Here is a 20,088-nt window from a genome sequence, read left to right as displayed (position 1 = left end):
TAAATCTGTAGGATGGCAAGTATGCATTTGGAACAGCTCTTTGATCGTTCCTTACTGGTGGGCAACCATGGCTCACATTTAAGCTCCAAGCATTGGCCAACACGGGCTTGCAAGAACGCACAAAAAAATATGGAGGCCATTCACCGATACAGCGGAGGATTAAGGGTGCACAATGGGAGCCAGTATATATTGACATGTACATGCAGTTTCTATACAAATGCCACAACACTGTTTTAATATATGATGTATTGGCTTTGTTAAGGAGAAGGGCGTGGCGATTATTTTTGCTGCTTACACTATATTAGTGCCTCTAAACCGTCAGCTTACTTTGACATTGTTTCTAGTTTATTTCCTTAAAGTTGGATCACGCTGACTGCACCTGACACGTTTCTCTGCAAAAAAACATTACAAATTCTATGTATCTATAACTGCTTCCCAAAATGAGACCCGGTCCCCCAGCTGGAGGTGACATCTAGTGCTGTGACACTTTGTCCCTCTTTGCACTCACTCAACATGCTTAGCATACATAGAGCAACAAGAAACTCTGTTAGAACGTTTACAATTGAGGCATTTCGTTATAGTGTACACTTCCAACTGAGTCACTTCTAGGTGGGTTTTTGGTGGATGTATGCTACACGAGCCGCAGAATCATTTTATGCCATGGCCTATTCCTTTAAAAAAACACTAGAATGATCTATAAAGGGCACGTAAAGTGCCAGTTCTGGTTTAGATAAAGCCACTGAGTTAGGGATGTTCACTACAAAGCCATATGTAGTTAATACCTTAATTGGAGCTGGGAACATACTACTGGTGTGATGTCGAGGTATGATTGCCGCCCATACACTGCTGTAAAGGGGCACACTCATGTTCCATCATTGAGGGTTTAAGTGGAATAGGATAGGATGGGTTGATGAGACTCCATAAAGCATCTGCCCTTAAAGCGCTGGTGAGAGTATTATAAAAGATCTCTCTAAAGGTCCATCGCTGGGAGATCTTTAGCAACACAAGCAATGAAACGGATCATCAGACCAACTCTCTTGTTTTATACAGTGATGTATGTAATTTAATAATTACTGCTATTTTATTTTGTGAAAAGTCGTGTTCTTTGACTAAAACACAATAAATAAATAAAAAAGGCAAAGTCCCCAAGATGTCCCCTGTTCCCCCCAGATTTTATGGGTCTCCTATGCCCCTGTTTACAGCCAGACCTATCTCTATGCCATGACAACAGTCCCCTTATTCAGCTCTGATAATATTGGCCTTGAAAGGCCTCTTACGTATTATTCTGGTTCTAGTATGGATGAAAAGGGTAAAGGGACTTGAAGGGAGTACCATGCTTATTTTGATCACTGCCAGGGCACAATATCAAGCTGTGGATTGTGAGTGCAATGACGGGGCGACCAGAGATTCTGGATGGCGTAGTTTCTTTGGTTCAGGGGACACCATATACCCCAAAATTCCTTAAGATGGCTCAATTTATTTTGGGGGAGTCCTCATGCCCACTGATTCCTCAGTTTATGTGACTGCTAATTTATATCAGACAAGAAGTGTACAGCAGGGCCTTTTGGTAACGTTGCTGAATTCATGGGCTTTACTGTAAAAAAAACAGATGTGTTGACTCAGATTAGAGCATAGCCCAATTAGCCAATCATAACAAATGAGCACTGTTTTAGCAGGCTAGTTAACAAACAACATGACTCTAAATTACCCAGCGTGATCCAGACGTGGACTCTTTGCTCACTGTGCTTAGAGAGACACAGCTTCACCGCACTTATGAGGCCCGACTAGGCTGAAACACGTTTCTGGGGTTTCTGTTGGTACTCTTGTTCAGAGGAGAATTGCCTAGCATTGCAGTGCTATACTGCCTCAGTGGGTGGGATCAGACTGATAGGCAAATGGAAATTTTTCCTCTGTGAAAGGTAAAGTGACCTCAAACGTGGTTGTAGACCCTCCCGAGTGGCAACCTACCCATAAAACAGATTATTTGGCCGGGTTGATTGTCGGTAGAGGGAACTCCCAGACCTTTGTTGAAATAGTTACCAAACAAAACCCTTTATGCCCAAAGAATATCACACACCTATGCTTTATCAAAACTGTGAATAATACTATGCATTGGATTGGAAAAGCTTTAAGCATTTTCAAAACATGAACAAAGATAGGTTTAGGATGCAAAGTACAGGAGCATCTCACACCTCATCTGCTTTCCTTTAACGAACAAGTTGATGAGACGTTCTTTCCCTGGACACTGCACGCCATAAGAAGTCTAACTGCCCCCTAATGTGAGCCGTTTCACATGTTGGCCCTGCATAAAGTACCAATAAAATAACCTACACTATGGTGTCATCAAGCGGCAGTCTAAGATGGCTCCTGGAAGTTGAGAGTTACTGTTGGGTATTCCCACAGAGCTTGCTATTGCACCAAGAGTGAGTTAGTTGACAGCCTCGGGCTAGGGGTTCACCCAATGAGACTGTCATTAGAGAGCTCAGGGGTGCACATACCTGGATTTAGGGTATTTTGGGGACTTCACAGTGCTACTGCAGCACTGTTGTCGATGGAGACACCCTGATGTCCAAAAAAGGCACAGTGCATGGGATGTGCATAAGGCTGTATGCATCTACCCAAGACACACATAGCTCTGCATAATCTGGCAGTTCAAATGAACTGGGATGTGTGTCAGTTCCCAGTCTCACAAGATCATGTCAATGGGATGCTACCAGTCGCTGTGCATTATCATCAATTCCTCAACTGCTGGACGGACAGCAACGCTTTACTAATCTTAACCCTCAGGACAGTGTGGCTCAGTCTCACGAGATCTCACTGCAGCCAGCATCCAGGTTGAGAGAACCTATCCTTCATGTTCCACAAAGAGACCAGCCCCACACGGGCCAGGTTGGCTGCTCTGCAGAGTAGGTCTTTGCATAATGTATACGAGAGGTTCACACGCTTGCCTTTCTTTAAGAGTCTCTCACATGGCGGCCCTGTGCAAGAGCTACCAAGTACAAGTGCAAGACAGTGTATCTTGTCTCCATCTGGTTGCAGAGGCATCACAGGATCAAGTGCAGGGTTGTCCAACTACAGGCCGCGAGGACCAGAACCATGATGGGTTATCAGAATATCCCTCATTAATATTCATAAGCAAAACTTGTATACATTTAGAATCATTGTATTTAAATGTATCTCATGTATATTAATGAGGATCTGGAAAATCTGACATGGGGAGTTAAGCAGGGCTGCCCAATGACTTTGGCTCTGTTTAACTTCTTTGTGGCCGATATGAAGGACACTGACTTCAACATAAGAACTTTCCCATCAAGGGTGGGTGGAGTCCCACTACCGCGAATACTCTACGCTGATGATATAGTCTTGGTAGACCAAAAACCTGTAGGGCTTCAATGGCAATTTAACATCCTGCAGATCTTCATCAATTCCAATGGTTTGGCGATCAATAAGTCGAAGACCAAGATTTTGACATTTGGAAATTCCAACAGAGGCAAAAATGCCTACTACTGGATGCTGGATGGCTATCACATTGAGCAAGTGAGCTCATTTAAGTACCTGGGGGTTTGGCTCAGCGACACAGCATCTGAGGCTCCAGTCGTCTCCCATCTAAGAGCCACAACCATGGCCCTGAACCAAAAGTCTGGGCGTTTCTCCATCTTACCAGTACTTACTTTTTATTAATCTAAAGTTGTACCAATAATAACTTACGGGTCGAAGGCAATGCTTAATATTCCAGAAGTGACTTGGCCTCAGTTGGAAGGACTTTTTTGGAAGAAAGTCCCAGGACTCCCCAATCAATGCCAATTCAAATCAAACGCTGGAAGTTGGGCCTTTCTTCTTTAAAATCAACTGTTGTCTGGAATAGTCTCAGCCTCTTCATAAAACATTTTGGATCGACACGACCGGAAATTTTGGAGATGCTACGTAAAGAAGTCGTGGCATCCCAAAATGTAATGCTGCAGAATTGGAGAAGAAAAATGTGCTCTACTTTGAAAGAAATTAGGGCTCACTCAAGTCTTGATCACCAATCCCATGTGCATGAAGACCACATTGAGAGAGCTAGATTGGATCAACACCTTGGAGTCTGCGGGCAGCTACTGATCAGTTGCCCTCAATTCACGGGAGTCACAAAAACTGGACACCACTTGTGAATATCTTAAACAACTCCCAGATAAAAAACGTAGAGACCAATTTCTGCGGATCTGTTTGAATCTCCATTCTACAAATGAAATCAGAGTCTCCCGAGGTCTCTCAGAAAACAACATTTATCGTTTTTGCAAGAACGCTACTGCAGTAGAAACTTCAAAGCACTGGGTTATCTCTTGCCCAGCTCTTATAGAGAGGGGCACTACATATTTTAACCACCTATTTTCTGACTTTCGAAAGCAGGAGATGGATCACTTTTGATTGAAGGGAGCAAAACGAGCCACGTGATTGCAATGATCAAAATTTTGGAGTCCTTTTTTGAGAAATTAGGATTTATATGTAATCTTTCTTTCTTCTTTTTTATGTGACTTGGTCTTTATGGAACAGTCAATAACGGAATTTTTAGTTTTTAAAGTGGATATTTGTAAGATGTGGTTTTCTTTTGCTAAAATATTGTTTCAATTATATGCAAAGAAAAAAAAAGAAATCCGACATGGATCTGGCGCTAAGGCCTGGAGTTGCACAACCTTGATATAATAAGATCTTTTAGACAAAACAACATCTGTCAAGGATGTACTGGACCGGAAGTGAACGAGTGTGCATTCATTGGCACATCCCCGGGTGACATGGCCATGGGCACACAAAACTGCCCCTAAGTTGGAGTCAGTGTGCTGGCTATCCAACGTTGAAAGATCAATCGCTCCTCACTTCTAGCACTTCTAGCAAAGCATCAGCGAGCAGGGCCCTGCTACTCCAGTAGTCAACAATATCCAGCAAAGAGTTGGCTTCATGTACACTGCTAAGGTACACATCATTCTGGCTGAAATCCAATCATCTCACAGCACCTGTGACATAAGCCATAGCATCATACCAGGGATATTGACAAAGTAGGGAATCTGCTGTAATGCTTCATTCTGGCTTTTATCGAATTTCCACTGCTGGTGTCAAACAACAACACATCTACCTCTTTGCCCAACTGGGGGATAATCTCAGATAAGCACTTGCAATCAAAGTGTAATTCAGACTTTGTGTTCAGCATTCAGCAAAGCCAAGGGAGTCAATAAAGAGGTGTCAAGCACTTTGCAAATGGGTCTAGATGGTGCTCCAACTCACAGGACTTTATAAAGTGAGCTCTCATTTTGGCCCCATGGGAGTTACTATGATTTATTTTGGCTCATTTATTTAACACCCCCAATCCTCTCCTTAAAGGATGGTTTCCCAAACCTTACAAAGCAAAAGACATCGAAAGCGTAGTGCAGTGGAGCTTTGTTTAACATGAGATCACTGGAGCAAAAATGCTGGGAACTCTATTCATAGCAATGTATAGCACAAGTAGTGTTTGTTGATGTCGCAATCATCCCAGGCCTAGGTTTGGCATAAAAGCCATTAACAGTCTAATAACTAAAGATAGTTTACATCTCTGAATTGCAGACTCAAAGGGGACTCTTGTAGCTCGTCATGACAAGCTCAATTAGAAGATCTTCAAGTCAAAGTCTTATTAAACAGGAAAATATAAACAACAAATAGGGAACATACAAACTAGATTAATGTGGTGTCAAGTGGAGTGGTTTTTCCTCCTCCTCTAAACCATGTGTTAACCCACCTCATGGGGGGGCTAGTATGGTTGCCCCCCCTCTTGCAATGTATATCTTCCTTCAGATGAGGGTTGGGGTGATTGCTTCCTCCGGAATTCTGCCCTCATTTTGGGGTTTCTGTAATTGCTACAGTGAAAGCCTGTAGCTGTCAGGTATCCCCATGCCAGGCCCGACAGCAATAGCAAGTCTTTGCTTTTCCCGTTGCATGGTGGGACTTGCAGCTTTGTTTTCCCATTATAAGTATGGGACTACAAATCCCAACCTGCAAAGTGAAAAGCCAGGCGTGGCTCATGGTGTCACGCCTGACGTGGAGCCACTTGGCATCCATGCGGAAGCCTCTGTGTTATGCAGCTTCAGATGGTGGCCGGGTTGGTTTTGGGTGGATTTTCAGATCACAGTTGTGTGGCACATTGCTGGCCACAAAGTCATGGCTCATGTGCCATAACTTTGTTGGTGATCAGCAGTACCAGGTGAAATGTATTTTAAATGCAATTCCGTTCTCCCAAAGAGTCCTTTAACAGCCACCACTTCTTCGCGTATCACAAAGAAAGTAGTGCCAACATTTCCCGGTTTCCTTCTCCATATTCCCGCACTCTCTGGGGGTCTGAGCGCTAGGACCCCTCCCCACCCGCCTTTGATCTTCAAGGCACTACAGTCCCCGCTTCACTTGTTAAAAGCTGTTGAAGATGCTCAGAGCCGGATTAGTCAGGGGACTTCCTGGCGGTGACGGCGCCTTATTAAATATTTTAGCTCCTCTAGTTTTATGTTGCTTTTCTTGTGCATATTTGTTCCAGATAATGAGATGTTCCTTCGAATGAATGGAACTGGCTCAGCTTTCAATAACAACCCGACAGCAACGAGCCTGTGATCTGACGCCTGAGACTGTTTCTCCTATCTGTCACGGGCGCAGAAGCCTGCTCCCCCAAGGAATGCTGGGAAGGCGTGCGTGAAACGTGTATACTGCACAGAGTATGCGCTCCACTCTGGGGGGAATAGGGGACCTGCTGATAGGCACTCTAGGGTGCCAAACGTGCAGCATCACCACAGGAATATGGCATTATATGGAGCCAAATCCACAGCTTTGCTGCAGAAATTCTGCGCTGGAGTGCCTCAAATAAGTAGTATTGCCTGGAGATGATGTACTGTAGCGTGCCAAATAAGCAACGTTATTTAGAGAAATGTATTTACTTATTTATTTAGCCTTCATTGTGCATTTGTAATGCGCTTATAGAACAAGTAAATTATGTTTCAAATGAACAGGGGGAGTGGCTAAATGCTTCATGTGCACTGACTGAGCTCACATAACTCTCTATACAGCTGCTCACAAACAAAGGCACAAGGACAGGCTCCTTGAACTACCCTTGTCTCACTCTCAGACTGGAAGGCAGAAAAGTCCTAAACTATGTGGTAGGCGTAGATGAGTATATACGTTTCATCTTTGGCCTTGCTGAATGAGCATGCCACTTACCTGATTTTAAACCCGCCAGGACATTGCCTGCAAGACCCTGTCAGGGTGCCAATTCATGACATGCATCCCCAAAAGTCTACGTTTTTGGCAGGGGGCATGGTAAGCAGCGTTCACAATTACAAATAAACCCTGCCCGATCCTCTAACATGTCAGGCAGGGTTTCATTGAAATTGTGAGCATGGCAGGCGGCGTTTATAATGGCTCCCTAAGGGGTCTGCCTGCTTTGTGCCTACACTATGATTTATGAAAATGTGGCGTGTTTGAAAGGCTTTGAAGACTTACTCAAGGCTTTTGCACCTTTCAATCACTTTACGGCACTGGCCAACATGGGCCCCAGTGTGTTTCAGTACAGTACAAGATGTCAAAGAAGCCCAGGGCAGTAGACGATCCCCTGTAAGGTTCTACAAGTCATCTTTAAGTTGCAGGATGCCTGACTGTCTCTTCCTTTGCAGCAGGGCTGTGGAGGAGGGGGACGTAGAGTGGTCCGTTCCTGGCCTGGGTGCAGGCGTGCAATGCTGCCAGAGCAGGGTTAACCAAGAATGTATTTCACCTGCATGCCAGGGAGTCCAATGATTAGGGCTGGGAAGGCCCCGAATACTCAGCCCAAAGGAAGCCCTCTAACAGCATCCACGATGGAACATGATGACCGAGTCGAGATTGACTCCAAAATGTATTGCACCCTTACATCATGGCCTTGGGCAGACTTGTTAATGGCTCTACCTAATGACTTGTGGTTATCTTTGGCTATCATTATTTTTACAGTATACAGTAATTTTAGTAGCATTAGTTGTGTGAATACAAGCTATTTTCTTAAGAAATAACCTCTATCTGATCCTAGCTCGTGTTTGCCTTTTATAATAGTTGTTACCTTGTGCCTGGATTTTCTGGATTTTCTGGACACTCCCCTCCTAAGTTTGAGCCTGGAGCACTAAAGCCCTCACCTGCTCCTGCCTCCGGAGGTACAGTCTGGCACTTGACTATGGGTTGCGCAGGCTGCGTACAAACAGCAACTCTGCCAGAGGTGCTAGGGTGCAAGCTACACCACATATATAGAACAAGGACTGCAAGTTCCAAGCCAGAATATGCATACACATAGTGCAGCGCGTCTTCACTATTAGTACCCAGCGAGAGACAAGCAGAATGCAACAAGCATTCTGATTGGCTCTCGCCGGGTCCTTACCAGGTCGAGAATCCTTCGATTCTCGGCCAGGATTCAAGCTGCCTTGTCTTTGGCGGGGGCGTGGCAGTCCCTCAGCCAATGAGGAGGCTCGAAGCGGGGCCATCCCTGCTCCGAGCCTCCCCACGGCTGAGAGGCTGCCTTCACCCCCGCCGGGGACTCGGGTAAGCTTTTTCTTTTTTTTTTCTTTCCTTCCCTCCCTTCCTCCTCCCTACCCCACTTACCTTTTTGCTCCTGCGTCCACGCTGGGGAACGATAGCAGGCTCCAGCAGTGTGGAGACTCGGAGCAGGCCATCCCCGCTCCACGCCTCCACATGGCTGGAGGCTTCCATCGTCCCCCAACGGGGATGCAGGTACATTTTTTTTTTCTTCAAATAGCAATATGACCCTCGCGGCGGGGGCATTACCGGCTCAGGTAATGCCCCGGCCTTCGTTAAAGGCCTCGGTTTCGCTCGGGCCTATAACTATATGCCCCGGGGCATTACCTGAGTCGGTAATGCCACCACCGCTCGGGTCATATTGCTTGAGAAACATAGAAATAGCATAAAATACTAGAATATGCCTACACATAGTGCAGCGCGTATTAACTAGAAACATAGAAACAGCATAACATACTAGAATATGAGTACACACAGTGCAGAGTGTATTAACTAGAAACAGGATAAAATAGTAGGGCACGAGTGCAAACTTCGGAATTACCTATTTTTAAGAGAGGCTGTAATCAGGCTTCAATCTGCAAAGGTTAACCCTCCATCTGCCAGCACATATTTGGTGCAGAATTCAAGTATGGCCATGAACAAATACTAGTATTTGAATACATTTGATTTAGTTGTAGGCAGTGGGGCAATTTTGGGTAAAAATAGCCTTAAAGCACATACTGCAGATGAGAAAGTGACGAGTTGAAGTTGTAAACAAGTTTGGATTATAAATTAAAGCATTCCAAAAGCATGTTTGGAGTTTTTCTGTTTGTAAATAATTAAAAACTATTTAAAAAAAAAGTTTAAGAAACTGGAATCTTTGATTTAACAATTAGAGAAGGATCTAAGCATATCTTTTTTTAAATTCCCCTGTTTATTGAATTCTGGGAATTTAAACGTTGGAATTGTTAGTTCAATATCATAACAATGTAATGATTTAAATTTTTAAAGTTTAATTTAGTTAAAACAGGTGTAATTACTATTGAAGGTATTAAAAGTTATTATGCAATTCAAAATGAAGACTTTTTCAGTATATTGAACATTGTATGAGCAGCAGTGAAGATGCACTAGTTATGCGAACTACTACGGTTTAAACGTGAAAACATGTATAACATTTGATCAAACTACCGTCAAATTTTAAATCCCCAAAATAAACCTTTGATGATGGTTTGGCTCATCCTTTTTAACTTTTCGAGTATAGAAGAATTCTAGGGTTTGTGTTTTTGCAATAGGCTATGACACAGAACTAGTTCCGAGATGTTTCAGTCATGTGATTGAGAAACTGTGAAAGGAAGGGGGAATGGATACGTCTGAGCAAACCCTCAAATCTTTAGGACAGATTAATTACTGCAGCAGGAATGGGACGGATATTCGGCGGCTCTCAGGGTGATAGGTGAACTTTGTTCCGCCAATCGGAGCCTTCGAATGTTCTGAAGGACCTAATGCATGTACTGCCCATGTATATCTGGCCCTGGGGTCTTCTTGAATACCATCCAAACTTCCTTATCTCAATGCAGTACATGTTCCGTACCTAGGAAAACCTGAAATTAAGGGAACTGTTGATAGCATGAGGAGCATTTTGGAATGAAAGTCTTATATAATATAGAAACTGACGTTCACTGCCGTGCAGCCCCTTACATCAGTCTGCAGAGGTAGGGGCCACCTGGTGTATATTCTATGCCAGGACCTCAGCACCCTGTTCTTTTTGATTAGTTGAAACCTGGAGAGAATGGTGAGAGGGTGATGTTTCAAATTCAAAATCGAGACCTCAAACATGGTGTCTTAGCATCTTCAACCTCAATTTGTCATGATATCTCCAAACCCTCAGCCAATGTCTGAAGAATGTCGCACCATGTGCTTTATTCAGTATCACACATGTTGCTCTCTTGTGCTAGTAGATTTATAACACTTATCCAAATGACTAACACCGTCCACCGTCTCTCCCGTTCTCAGGCCAGCAGAGATCCAGTGGAGCCGGATGAATGACTCGTTGTCCGAGAGGGTAGAAGTGCACGGGGACCTGCTCACCATCCCTTCCCTCAACATGATGGACAACGGCACCTATGTCTGCGAAGTGGCCAACAAGCATGGGCGCTCCTCCGACCAATATGTGTTGGTGGTCTATGGTAAGTTGAATCTTTGTTTTTTGTCATCCCCTTCTAATATCTTTGGAGGGCTCTTCTTGAGGAAGGAATTTGAAGATCAACATCAGGTATGATGGACTTGGGGTGGCAGGGCTGACCGAAGGTGATAGTTCTGACTCAATTAGACTCCTCTCTGAAGATCCTTCTCTGGTGTGATAAAGGATCATATCCGGGATCAATAGCTGATCATCGACCAGGATAGGCTAAAATTCAGTGTCATTGAAGGAACATGGCACAGAATAGGGATCCAGGTCTGAGGTCATGTCTGGTGCAGGGGAGGACCAGAGTTAGGGTCTGTGATGCCTCCTAGCACAGGATTGCGCAGCTGCCCTGTCTCTGATGACTCTTATTACACTTACATCTCAGATGCTGAGTCTGTGAAAGGTCTTCATGCAGGATAAGCTTAGTCTCAAGTGTCCATGGTTGCCGCTGCGCGATAAACTGAGTTGGTGTCAGTGATAGCTCCTGTCATAGGATAGGCTCAGAGTAGGGGTCTATGACAGCCTTCAGTGTAGGGCTAGCATAGGTACATTGTCTGATAGTGCGCTGTGCAGAAAAGGCTAAGAATAGGGGGTCTGTGTTACTTCTTGCTGCATGAAGAACCCAGTGTCGGGGGTCTATCATAGTTCCTGGAGCACAATATGTCACATTCAATATTGTCTGTGATAACTTCCCAGAGTGATAGGAAGAATAGAATTTTGTCATGGATTTGCATTCAGGACATGCTAAGATTATGTCTCTCTAATAGCTTCTGGTGAATTATAGACCCAGATTCAAGGCCCAAGCTCAATGGTTTCTGGAGCAGGGTATGCTGACTCAGGGTTTGGTGTCTCTTGCCCAACCTGCTCGGAGTCTGGGCCTATGATAGCTTTCTGTGCTAGGTAGTCTCATATTCCACGTTTGATAGCTCTTGGTACAGAAGATGTTCAGATAATGAGTCTATGAAACTTCTCTTTGCAGTTTGGGCTCTGCTTCATAATCTGTTCCTGTTGGATAACAGGTTCATATTCAAGGTCTATGAACACTACTATTGCAGTATAGGCTCAGATCAATAGGCTTTGATAGATCGGGGTAGGCTTTAATTCCGAGTGTGATGGTTATCAGTACAGGGTAGGCTTGGATTCTGGGTTTGATCATTCTCGGGGCAGGATAGGATTAGATTCTAGGTTTGATAGTTCTCACTGCAGGGTAGGTTGCGATTCTCAGTTTAATAGCTCTCAGTGCAGAGTGGGCCTAGATTATTTCTTGCATCAAGATAGGCTCAGATTCTGTATTTAATACTTCTCGGTCCAGGATAGGCTTAGGTTCTGGCTATGATACTTCCTGGCACAGGGCAGGTTTAGATTCTGGGTTTGCTAGTTCTCAGGGCAGGATAGGCTTGGGTTCATGGTTTCATAGTTGTCAATGAAGGATAGGGATTCTGGGTGGATAGTTCTTAGGGCAGGGTAGGCTTAGATTCCGGGTTTGATATTCCTCTGCACAGATTAGGCTCAGATTCTGGTTCTGATACTTCCCACTCAGGGTTGGCTTAGATTCTGGGTTTGATAGTTCTCGATGGCAGGGTAGGCTCAGATTCTGGGTTTGATAGTTCTCAATGGCAGGGTAGGCTCAGGTTCTGGGTTCAATACTTCCCACCAAAGGGTAATATTATATTCTGGGTTTCATAGTTCCCAGAGCAGGGTAGGGTTAGACTCTAGGTTTGATAGTTCTCGGGGTAGGATAGGACTAGATTCTACTTTTGAAAGTACTTACCGCAGAGTAGGATCAGATTTTGGGTTCAATACTTCCCAACGCAGGATGGGATTAATGCTAGGTTTGATCGTGTTCTGAGCAGGGTCGGGTTAGATTCCAGGTTTGATAGTCCTCTGGACAGATTAGGCTCATATTCTGGGTCTGATACTTCCCACGCAGGGTTGGCTTAGATTCTGGGTTTGATAGTTCTCGATGGCAGGGTAGGCTCAGATTCTGGGTTCAATACTTCCCAGCACAGGGTAGGCTTATATTCTGGGTTTCATAGTTCTCAGAGCAGGGTAGGATTAGATTCTAGGTTTATAGTTCTTGGTGGCAGGGTAGGCTTAGATTCTGGGTATGGAAGTTCTCAGCCCAGCATAGGTTTGGATTCTGGGCTTAACGGTTCAGAGCAGGGTAGGCTTAGATTCTAGGTTTGATAGTCCTCAGGGCAGGACATGCTTAGATTCTGTATTTGATACTTCTTGTTGCAGGTTAGGTTTGGTACTTCCGGATCAGAGTAGGCTTAGATTCTGGGTTTGATAGTTCTTGGGGCAGGATATGCTCAGATTCTGGATTTGATACTTCTCAGGGCAGGTTAGGCTCAGATTCTTGGTTTGGTTCTTCCCGGCTCAGAGTATGCTTAGATTCTGGGTTTGATACTTCCTGTTGCAGAGCAGGCTTAGATTCTGCGTTTGAAAGTTCTTTGGGCAGGATAGGCTTAGATTCTGGGTTTGACAAGTTCTGGGGGTAGGATAGGACTAGATTCTAGGTTTGAAAGTTCTTACCGCAGGGTAGGATCAGATTTTGGGTTCAATACTTCCCAACGCAGGATGAAATTAGTAGCTGGGTTTGATCGTTTTCTGAGCAGGGTCGGGTTAGATTCTGGGCTTGATACTTCTTGTGTAGGTTAGACACACGTTCTGGGTTTGATACTTCCTGGTGCAAGTTAGGCTTATATTTTGGGGTTGATAGTTCTTTGGGCAGGGTGGGCTCAGATTATGGGTTCTATACCACCCGCTGCAGGCTAGTCTCAGATTCTGGGTTTGATATTTCTTGGGCAGGTAGGGTCTGATTCTGAGTTCGAGACTTAATAGCGCAGGTTTTGTTTAGATTCTAGGTTTGATAGTTCTCAGAGCAGGGTAGGCTTAGATTCTGGGTTTGATAGTTCTTGGGGCAGGGTAGGATCAGATCTTGGGTTCAATACTTCCCAACACAGGTTAGGATTAGATTCTGGGTTTGATAGATTTCTGAGCAGGGTCTGGTTAGATTCTAGGTTTTATAGTTCTCGTGGCAGGGTAGGCTTAGATTCTGCGTTTCAAAGTTCTCAGCCTAGCGTATGCTTAGATTCTGGGTTTGACAGCTCAGAGCAGGGTAGGCTTAGATTCTGGGTTTGAAAATTATCAGCCCAGCATAGGCTTAGATTCTGGGTTTGACAGTTCAGAGCAGGGTAGCCTTAGATTCTGGGTTCGAAAGTTATCAGACTAGCATAGGCTTAGATGCTTAGATTCTGGGTTTGACAGTTCAGGTCAGGATATGCTTAGATTCTGCATTTGATACTTCTCTGGGTAGGTTAGGTTTAGATTCTGGGTTTGGTTCTTCCCGGCAGGGAGTAGGCTTAGATTCTGGGTTTGATACTTCCTGATGCAGGGCAGGCTTTGATTCTCAGTTTGATAGTTCACTGGGTATGATAGGCTTAGATGCTGGGTTTGATATTTCTCGGGCAGGATAGGATTAGATTGTAGGTTTGATAGTTTTCACCACAGGGGAGGCTTGGATTCTGGGTTTGATAGCTTTCCGCGCAGGGTGGGCTTAGTGACTGGGTTTGATAGTTCTTGGATCAGGATAGGGTTAGATTCTGTGTTTGATACTTCTCAGTGCAGGATAGGCTTAGGTTCTGGGATTGATACTTCCTGGTGCAGGGCAGGATTAGATTCTCGGTTTGATAGTTCTCAAAGCAGGATAAACTTAGGCTCATGGTTTCATAGTTCTCACTGAAGGGTAGGCTTACATTCTGGATGGATAGTTCTTAGGGTTGTGTAGGCTTAGATTCTGGGCTTGATACTTCTCGGTGCAGGTTAGACACAGGTTCTGGGTTTGATACTTCCTGGTGAAAGTTACCCTTATATTCTGGGGTTGATAGTTCTTTGGGCAGGGTGGGCTCAGATTCTGGGTTCTATACTACCCGCTGCAGGGTAGGCTCAGATTCTGGGTTTGATATTTCTCTGGCAGGTAGGGTCTGATTCTGAGTTTGAGACTTCATAGTGCAGGATAGGCTTAGATTATGAGTTTGATAGTTCCCAGAACAAGGTAAGCTTAGATTCTGGGTTTGATAGTTCTTGGGGCAGGGTAGGAACAGATTTTGGATTCAATACTTCCCAAGGCAGGGTAGGATTAGATTCTGGATTTGATAGTTTTCTGAGCAGGGTCGGGTTAGAATCTAGGTTTGATAGTTCAGAGCAGGGTAAGCTTAGATTCTGGGTTTGACAGTTCTTGGGGCAGAATATATTTAGATTTTGGATTTGATACTTCTCGGGGCAGGTTAGGTTCAGATTCTGGGTTTGGTTCTTCCCGGCGCAGAGTAGGCTTAGATTCTGGATTTGATACTTCCTGGTGCAAGGCAGGCTTAGATTCTCAGTTTGATAGTTCACTGGGAAGGATAGGCTTAGTTTCTGGGTTTGATAGTTCTCTGGCAGGATAGGATTAGATTGTAGGTTTGATAGTACTCACCACAGGGGAGGCTTGGATTCTGGGTTTGATAGCTTTCCGTGCAGGGTGGGCTTAGATTCTGTGTTTGATAGCTTTCCGTGTAGGGTGGGCTTAGATTCTGGGTTTGATAGTTCTTGGATCAGGATAGGGTTAGTTATGGGTTTGATACTTCTCGGTGCAGGATAGGCTTAGGTTCTGGGATTGATATGTCCCAGTGCAGGGCAGGATTAGATTCTGGGTTTGATAGTTCTCAATGCAGGATAAGTTTAGGCTCATGGTTATCATATTTCTCACTGAAGTGGATAGTTCTCAGGGCAGGGTAGGCTTAGATTATGGGTTTGATACTTCTTGGCGCAGGTTAGACTCAGGTTCTGGGTTTGTTACTTCCTGGTGCAAGTTCGGTTTATATTCTGGGGTTGATAGTTCGGTGGGCAGGGTGGGCTCAGATTCTGGGTTCTATACTACCCGGTGCAGGGTAGGCTCAGAGTCTGGGTTTGATATTTCTCTGGCAGGTAGGCTCTGATTCTGACTTTGAGACTTCTCAGTGCAGGATAGGCTTAGATTCTGGGTTTGATAGTTCTCAGTGCAGGGTAGGCTTAGATTATGGGTTTGATACTTCTTGGTGCAGGTTAGACTCAGGTTCTGGGTTTGGTACTTCCGGGTCAAGTTCGGCTTATATTCTGGGGTTGATAGTTCTGTGGGCAGGGTGGGCTCAGATTCTGGGTTCTATACTACCCGGTGCAGGGTAGGCTCAGAGTCTGGGTTTGATATTTCTCTGGCAGGTAGGCTCTGATTCTGACTTTGAGACTTCTCAGTGCAGGATAGGCTTAGATTCTGGGTTTGATAGTTCTCAGAGCAGGTTAGGCTTAGATTCTGGGTTTGATAGTTTTTGGGACAGAATATGCTTAGATTCTGTATTTGATACATGTTGGCGCAGGTTAGGCTCAGATTCTGGGGTCGATACTTCCCTGTGCAGGATAGGCTCAGATTCTGGGTTCGATACTTCCCTGTGCCGGAAAGGCTTAGATTCTGGGTTTGATGGCTTCGGGTGCAGATTTTTAATCCCGAATGGTGCCGGATAGGTGCAAGATAATGTCTTGCAATGGCTTCTGGTGTGGAATAAGTTCAGCTTAAAGTCTGATTGTTCATTCCTAGTGCAGAATATGTTCGGATGGGGTGTCTACGACAGCTCCTACTGCAAGACGTTTCAGCATCCTTGCTGCCGTGTTTCGAGAAGTCTTGTTTCTCAAAGTGCCAATGTTCAAAAAGATGTGGCGTTTGTGAGTCAATTGATTTTGGCGTAAGCACAGATTTAGATGTCTTAGAAAATGGTTCTAGCATAGTGTTAATTGCCCTAACAAGAATCCTGTGAGCACAGACTGGCAGGAAAGAAGTCATTGGCTGCCAAGGGAAATTAGTCTGTATAGATAATGCTCGTAAGCAAAATAGGGCTGTTCTTGCTTAGTTATATGCACCCCCGAAGGACAGTGTAAGGGTTAACAGGAGATGCATGCAGCTGACCGGAGAAAGGGGTGCTTGTTTAAGAAAATGTTGTCAACATGTTCATGGGGGCTTACGAACCCCACGCACTTCATAACCAACGCCCCCTGTCATAGGTGGTTTAAGAGAACGGAGCCCGTTGTGTCAATCGCTCCACGCGCATGCGCTCGTCTGTCTGCAAACCCTAATGTCGCATTTCCCCCTATATGTTCATGTTTGGTGTTTTTATTATTTCCCCCTCATTTCTAGATCTGAACTACACGTTTGTCCCCTACCCAGTCCAAAGCTCAGGTACCGTACCCTTGCACTGTTGTCCTAGGGAGCCTGGGTGCTACTGGGGACTTTTCAGCTGCCCCGCTTGCATGGCTGGCCTTTCCTTTCTAGTGAGTTCGCTTTCGTGGTGTGGTGGCGGGTTCGAGCTCTGATCGCTGGAAACCTGTACTTCACAGGTGCCCTTATGAGTCTAGTCAGGTGCACTGCTGACCGTGAGCGCGTGTGCAGAGGAAATGTGATACAATAATGTCATTGGTTTTCATTTGCTCTTCTTTTTCCCTTGCTCCTTCTCTCCATCACCAACCATGCCTGTGCTCTTTCCTTTACCTGCCCCTTCTTCTTGTCACGCCTCCCGACTCACACTCCGTATATCTCCCTCAATGTTGTCCCCTGTCTGCCCACTCCACTTCATCTCCTCCTCTTGAATGTCCTTCCTCCCTCCTGCATCTCCCACGTTCACCCCCCTCCCATCATGCCTCCAGATCCCGGCGCAATCATTGAGGCCCAGACGTCCGTGCCTTACGCCATCATCGGAGGAATTCTCGCCATCCTGGTCTTTCTGGTCATCTGTGTCCTCATCGTGATGGTCTGGTGCTCTGTCCGTCAGAAAGGTGAGTGGCAGGCAAAGCCTTACCATTGGTTAGAACATTGGAATGTTGGCAGTTCCATTGAAAACAATGCATTAGCAGAGGGCAACAATGGCTGGCATAAATCCTTTATTCGAACACTCCAGTGTTTCTTCTTTGCTTCTCCCTGTTTTAGACAAAACATTGTACCCTCATTGTTGGAATGTTCTAATAGAAATAATTCACTCCTCAGCCATTACCAGGTAGGAATGTCCTGTGGCCCTTGTTAAACACTCTTGCTTTGCTCAAAAGCACCCTTGCTTTGCTCAGGCCTTTAACTTGGGCCCTGTTACATTACCACCTTGTAATGCCCTCAGGATGTACCATTATTGTTTAAGTGACAGACGTCAACAACCAAGCTGACATCAATCTTTATTAAGCGCACATGAAAAGACACCAGAAAGCACAGTTATTTTTTCTCATGCAGTCTGTATATCTGGGTTAGTTCCAAGTTAACGCCAGTTTAAGTGAACACATGCAGTTTTCAAAATCCCAGTACACTCCCATTTTGCAATCCTCCGTTTCAGTTTTCAGTATGCCAGAATATTCAACATGTTAATATGCAGTCCTTTCTCTTTTTGTTTGGTATCCCAGTATACAGGCTTGCAGTATACTCCCAGTTTATATTTATGGAATTCCAATAGGCTTCTGGTTAAAATCCCAGCACATTCCTATTCTTTTTATTTTTTTTTATTTTTTATTTTAATACAATTATCATCACAGGGCTTTGCACAAAAACAGTAACAACATTAAACACATAACTTAATGCAAACTACATCAAATTATCATAATGTGAATTACAAAACTTAGTTGAAGACTCACCATTTTCTGGCAAAGTCAGTTATCTTTCACCTATAGTTACTCTGACGGTAATTTTAAAATCTTCATAGTATCGTTATACAATCTCATTCCATGATATAAATAATCTCCACCCATCAGGTCAGGCTACATATCTGTCGGTGAGAAGTCTAGACACTTATTTGAGTATGCTTGCATTGTACTTATTCTGAAAGTGTTCAGACTCTCGCATCTACACAGGATGTGTTCGATGGATTCGATTTCATTGTTACCACATAATCGTCAATTTCGTTCTTCTCGCTTTAGATGCATACGCGCTCCTATAATTTCCATCATTTCTGCCCGATTGAATTTTCTCAGAATTCCGCTATTGATATAAGCATCAATGTAGGTACCTCCTCGATCAGATCTTTCTAACCAGTGGGTCATAAAAGGCCTGCTATTTACCATTGATGCAAACGAATTCCATTCCAAGTAATCTAGTCCAAAGCAATCAGGTAATACATGCCAACAAACATCACAGATGTATAATCCCAAAATACTTTTGGGTTGTCAAAACCAGTATGCTGCACTGGAAAATCCCAAATCGGCCCCATGTGGGAAGAGCAAACTGTTATTAGAGAAACCACGCCTGTGAAGCTCAAACTGAACAGACACAGCACATATCCCTGCGCTCAATGCTCAACACAACAAGCAAGGCGACTAGAGTGCTCTGATTCACAGCACATATCCCTCCGCCTCAGAACATAATGGCAGACAGTGTAATGAGGCTCAATGCTCAACACAACAAGCAAGGCGACTAGAGTGCTCTGATTCACAGCACATATCCCTCCGCCTCAGAACATAATGGCAGACAGTGTAATGAGGCTCAATGCTCAACACAACAAGCAAGGCGACTAGAGTGCTCTGATTCACAGCACATATCCCTCCGCCTCATAGAACATAACGGCAGACAGTGTAATGAGGTCAATGCTCAACACAACAAGCAAGATGACTAGAGTGCTCTGATTCACAGCACATATCCCTCCGCCTCATAGAACATAACGGCAGACAGTGTAATGAGGCTCAATGCTCAACACAACAAGCAAGGCGACTAGAGTGCTCTGATTCAAAAACTCAAATCTGTCAATTATAACACGTGAAAGAAAGAATCACTTTGAATTACTGGTGCTGTACATCACATGCTATTTCACTAAAGAAAGGCACTAACCTTCCCCTCATGGGTATAGGTTTCCCTAGTGTGCGGTGGTGCGCCACCTATCTAAAAAAAAGGATAGAAGAGGAACTAATTCTGCCTTCAAGGATCCCGCGTGTTCATGGTTAGTCCTTTTAATAATAACATGAAAAATGGGACGACGCCTTGCACAATTTGCCATCACTGTGTGCCCTCTGCATACAAGCAACAGAGGCGCACAATATGACTTGCTTGCAATGTAACACTGCAATCGTCACCTGCAACACTCAGAGCAGGTAATGTAACGTGGCCTTTCACCCTTGATTTTAGTCTCCTGGCTTAAATTTCTAAGTGAACGCAGTGGGCGTGTTATTATGTCTAACTCTGTGCACTCTTGGGCATACCCACTTTCACTGTAGCTCAAGGTGCCTGCGAGATCCTGAACTGTGCAGGGGCAGTCTGCCTTTGCCATGCTTGCTACTAGCTCGATGTGATATTGGACCAATTTGAAAAAAGTTTCTAGGGTTGGATTTGGTTCAGTCTAGCCTGGGCT

General features: G+C 44.6%; 1 protein-coding gene across 2 annotated transcripts in view; it reads left to right on the top strand.

Annotated features, from left to right (window-relative positions):
- CADM4 (cell adhesion molecule 4) overlaps positions 1-20,088 on the top strand; it is a 1,490,292-nt gene that overhangs the window by 1,458,689 nt on the left and 11,515 nt on the right. The window contains exons 7-9 of one of the 2 annotated variants that reach the window (XM_069640887.1): positions 10,537-10,709; positions 16,914-16,955; positions 17,420-17,548. In XM_069640887.1, the coding sequence (XP_069496988.1) occupies positions 10,537-10,709; positions 16,914-16,955; positions 17,420-17,548 (344 nt within the window). The remainder of the gene's footprint in view (positions 1-10,536; positions 10,710-16,913; positions 16,956-17,419; positions 17,549-20,088) is intronic. The other variant, XM_069640888.1, reaches the window with a different exon arrangement.

This window comes from Ambystoma mexicanum, chromosome 1q (genome assembly GCF_040938575.1).
Source record: "Ambystoma mexicanum isolate Mex_15411 chromosome 1q, UKY_AmexF1_1, whole genome shotgun sequence".
Lineage (NCBI taxonomy): Eukaryota > Metazoa > Chordata > Amphibia > Caudata > Ambystomatidae > Ambystoma > Ambystoma mexicanum.
The sequence above is the reverse complement of the archived record's forward strand: the minus strand, read 5'-3'. Positions and strand labels throughout refer to the sequence as shown.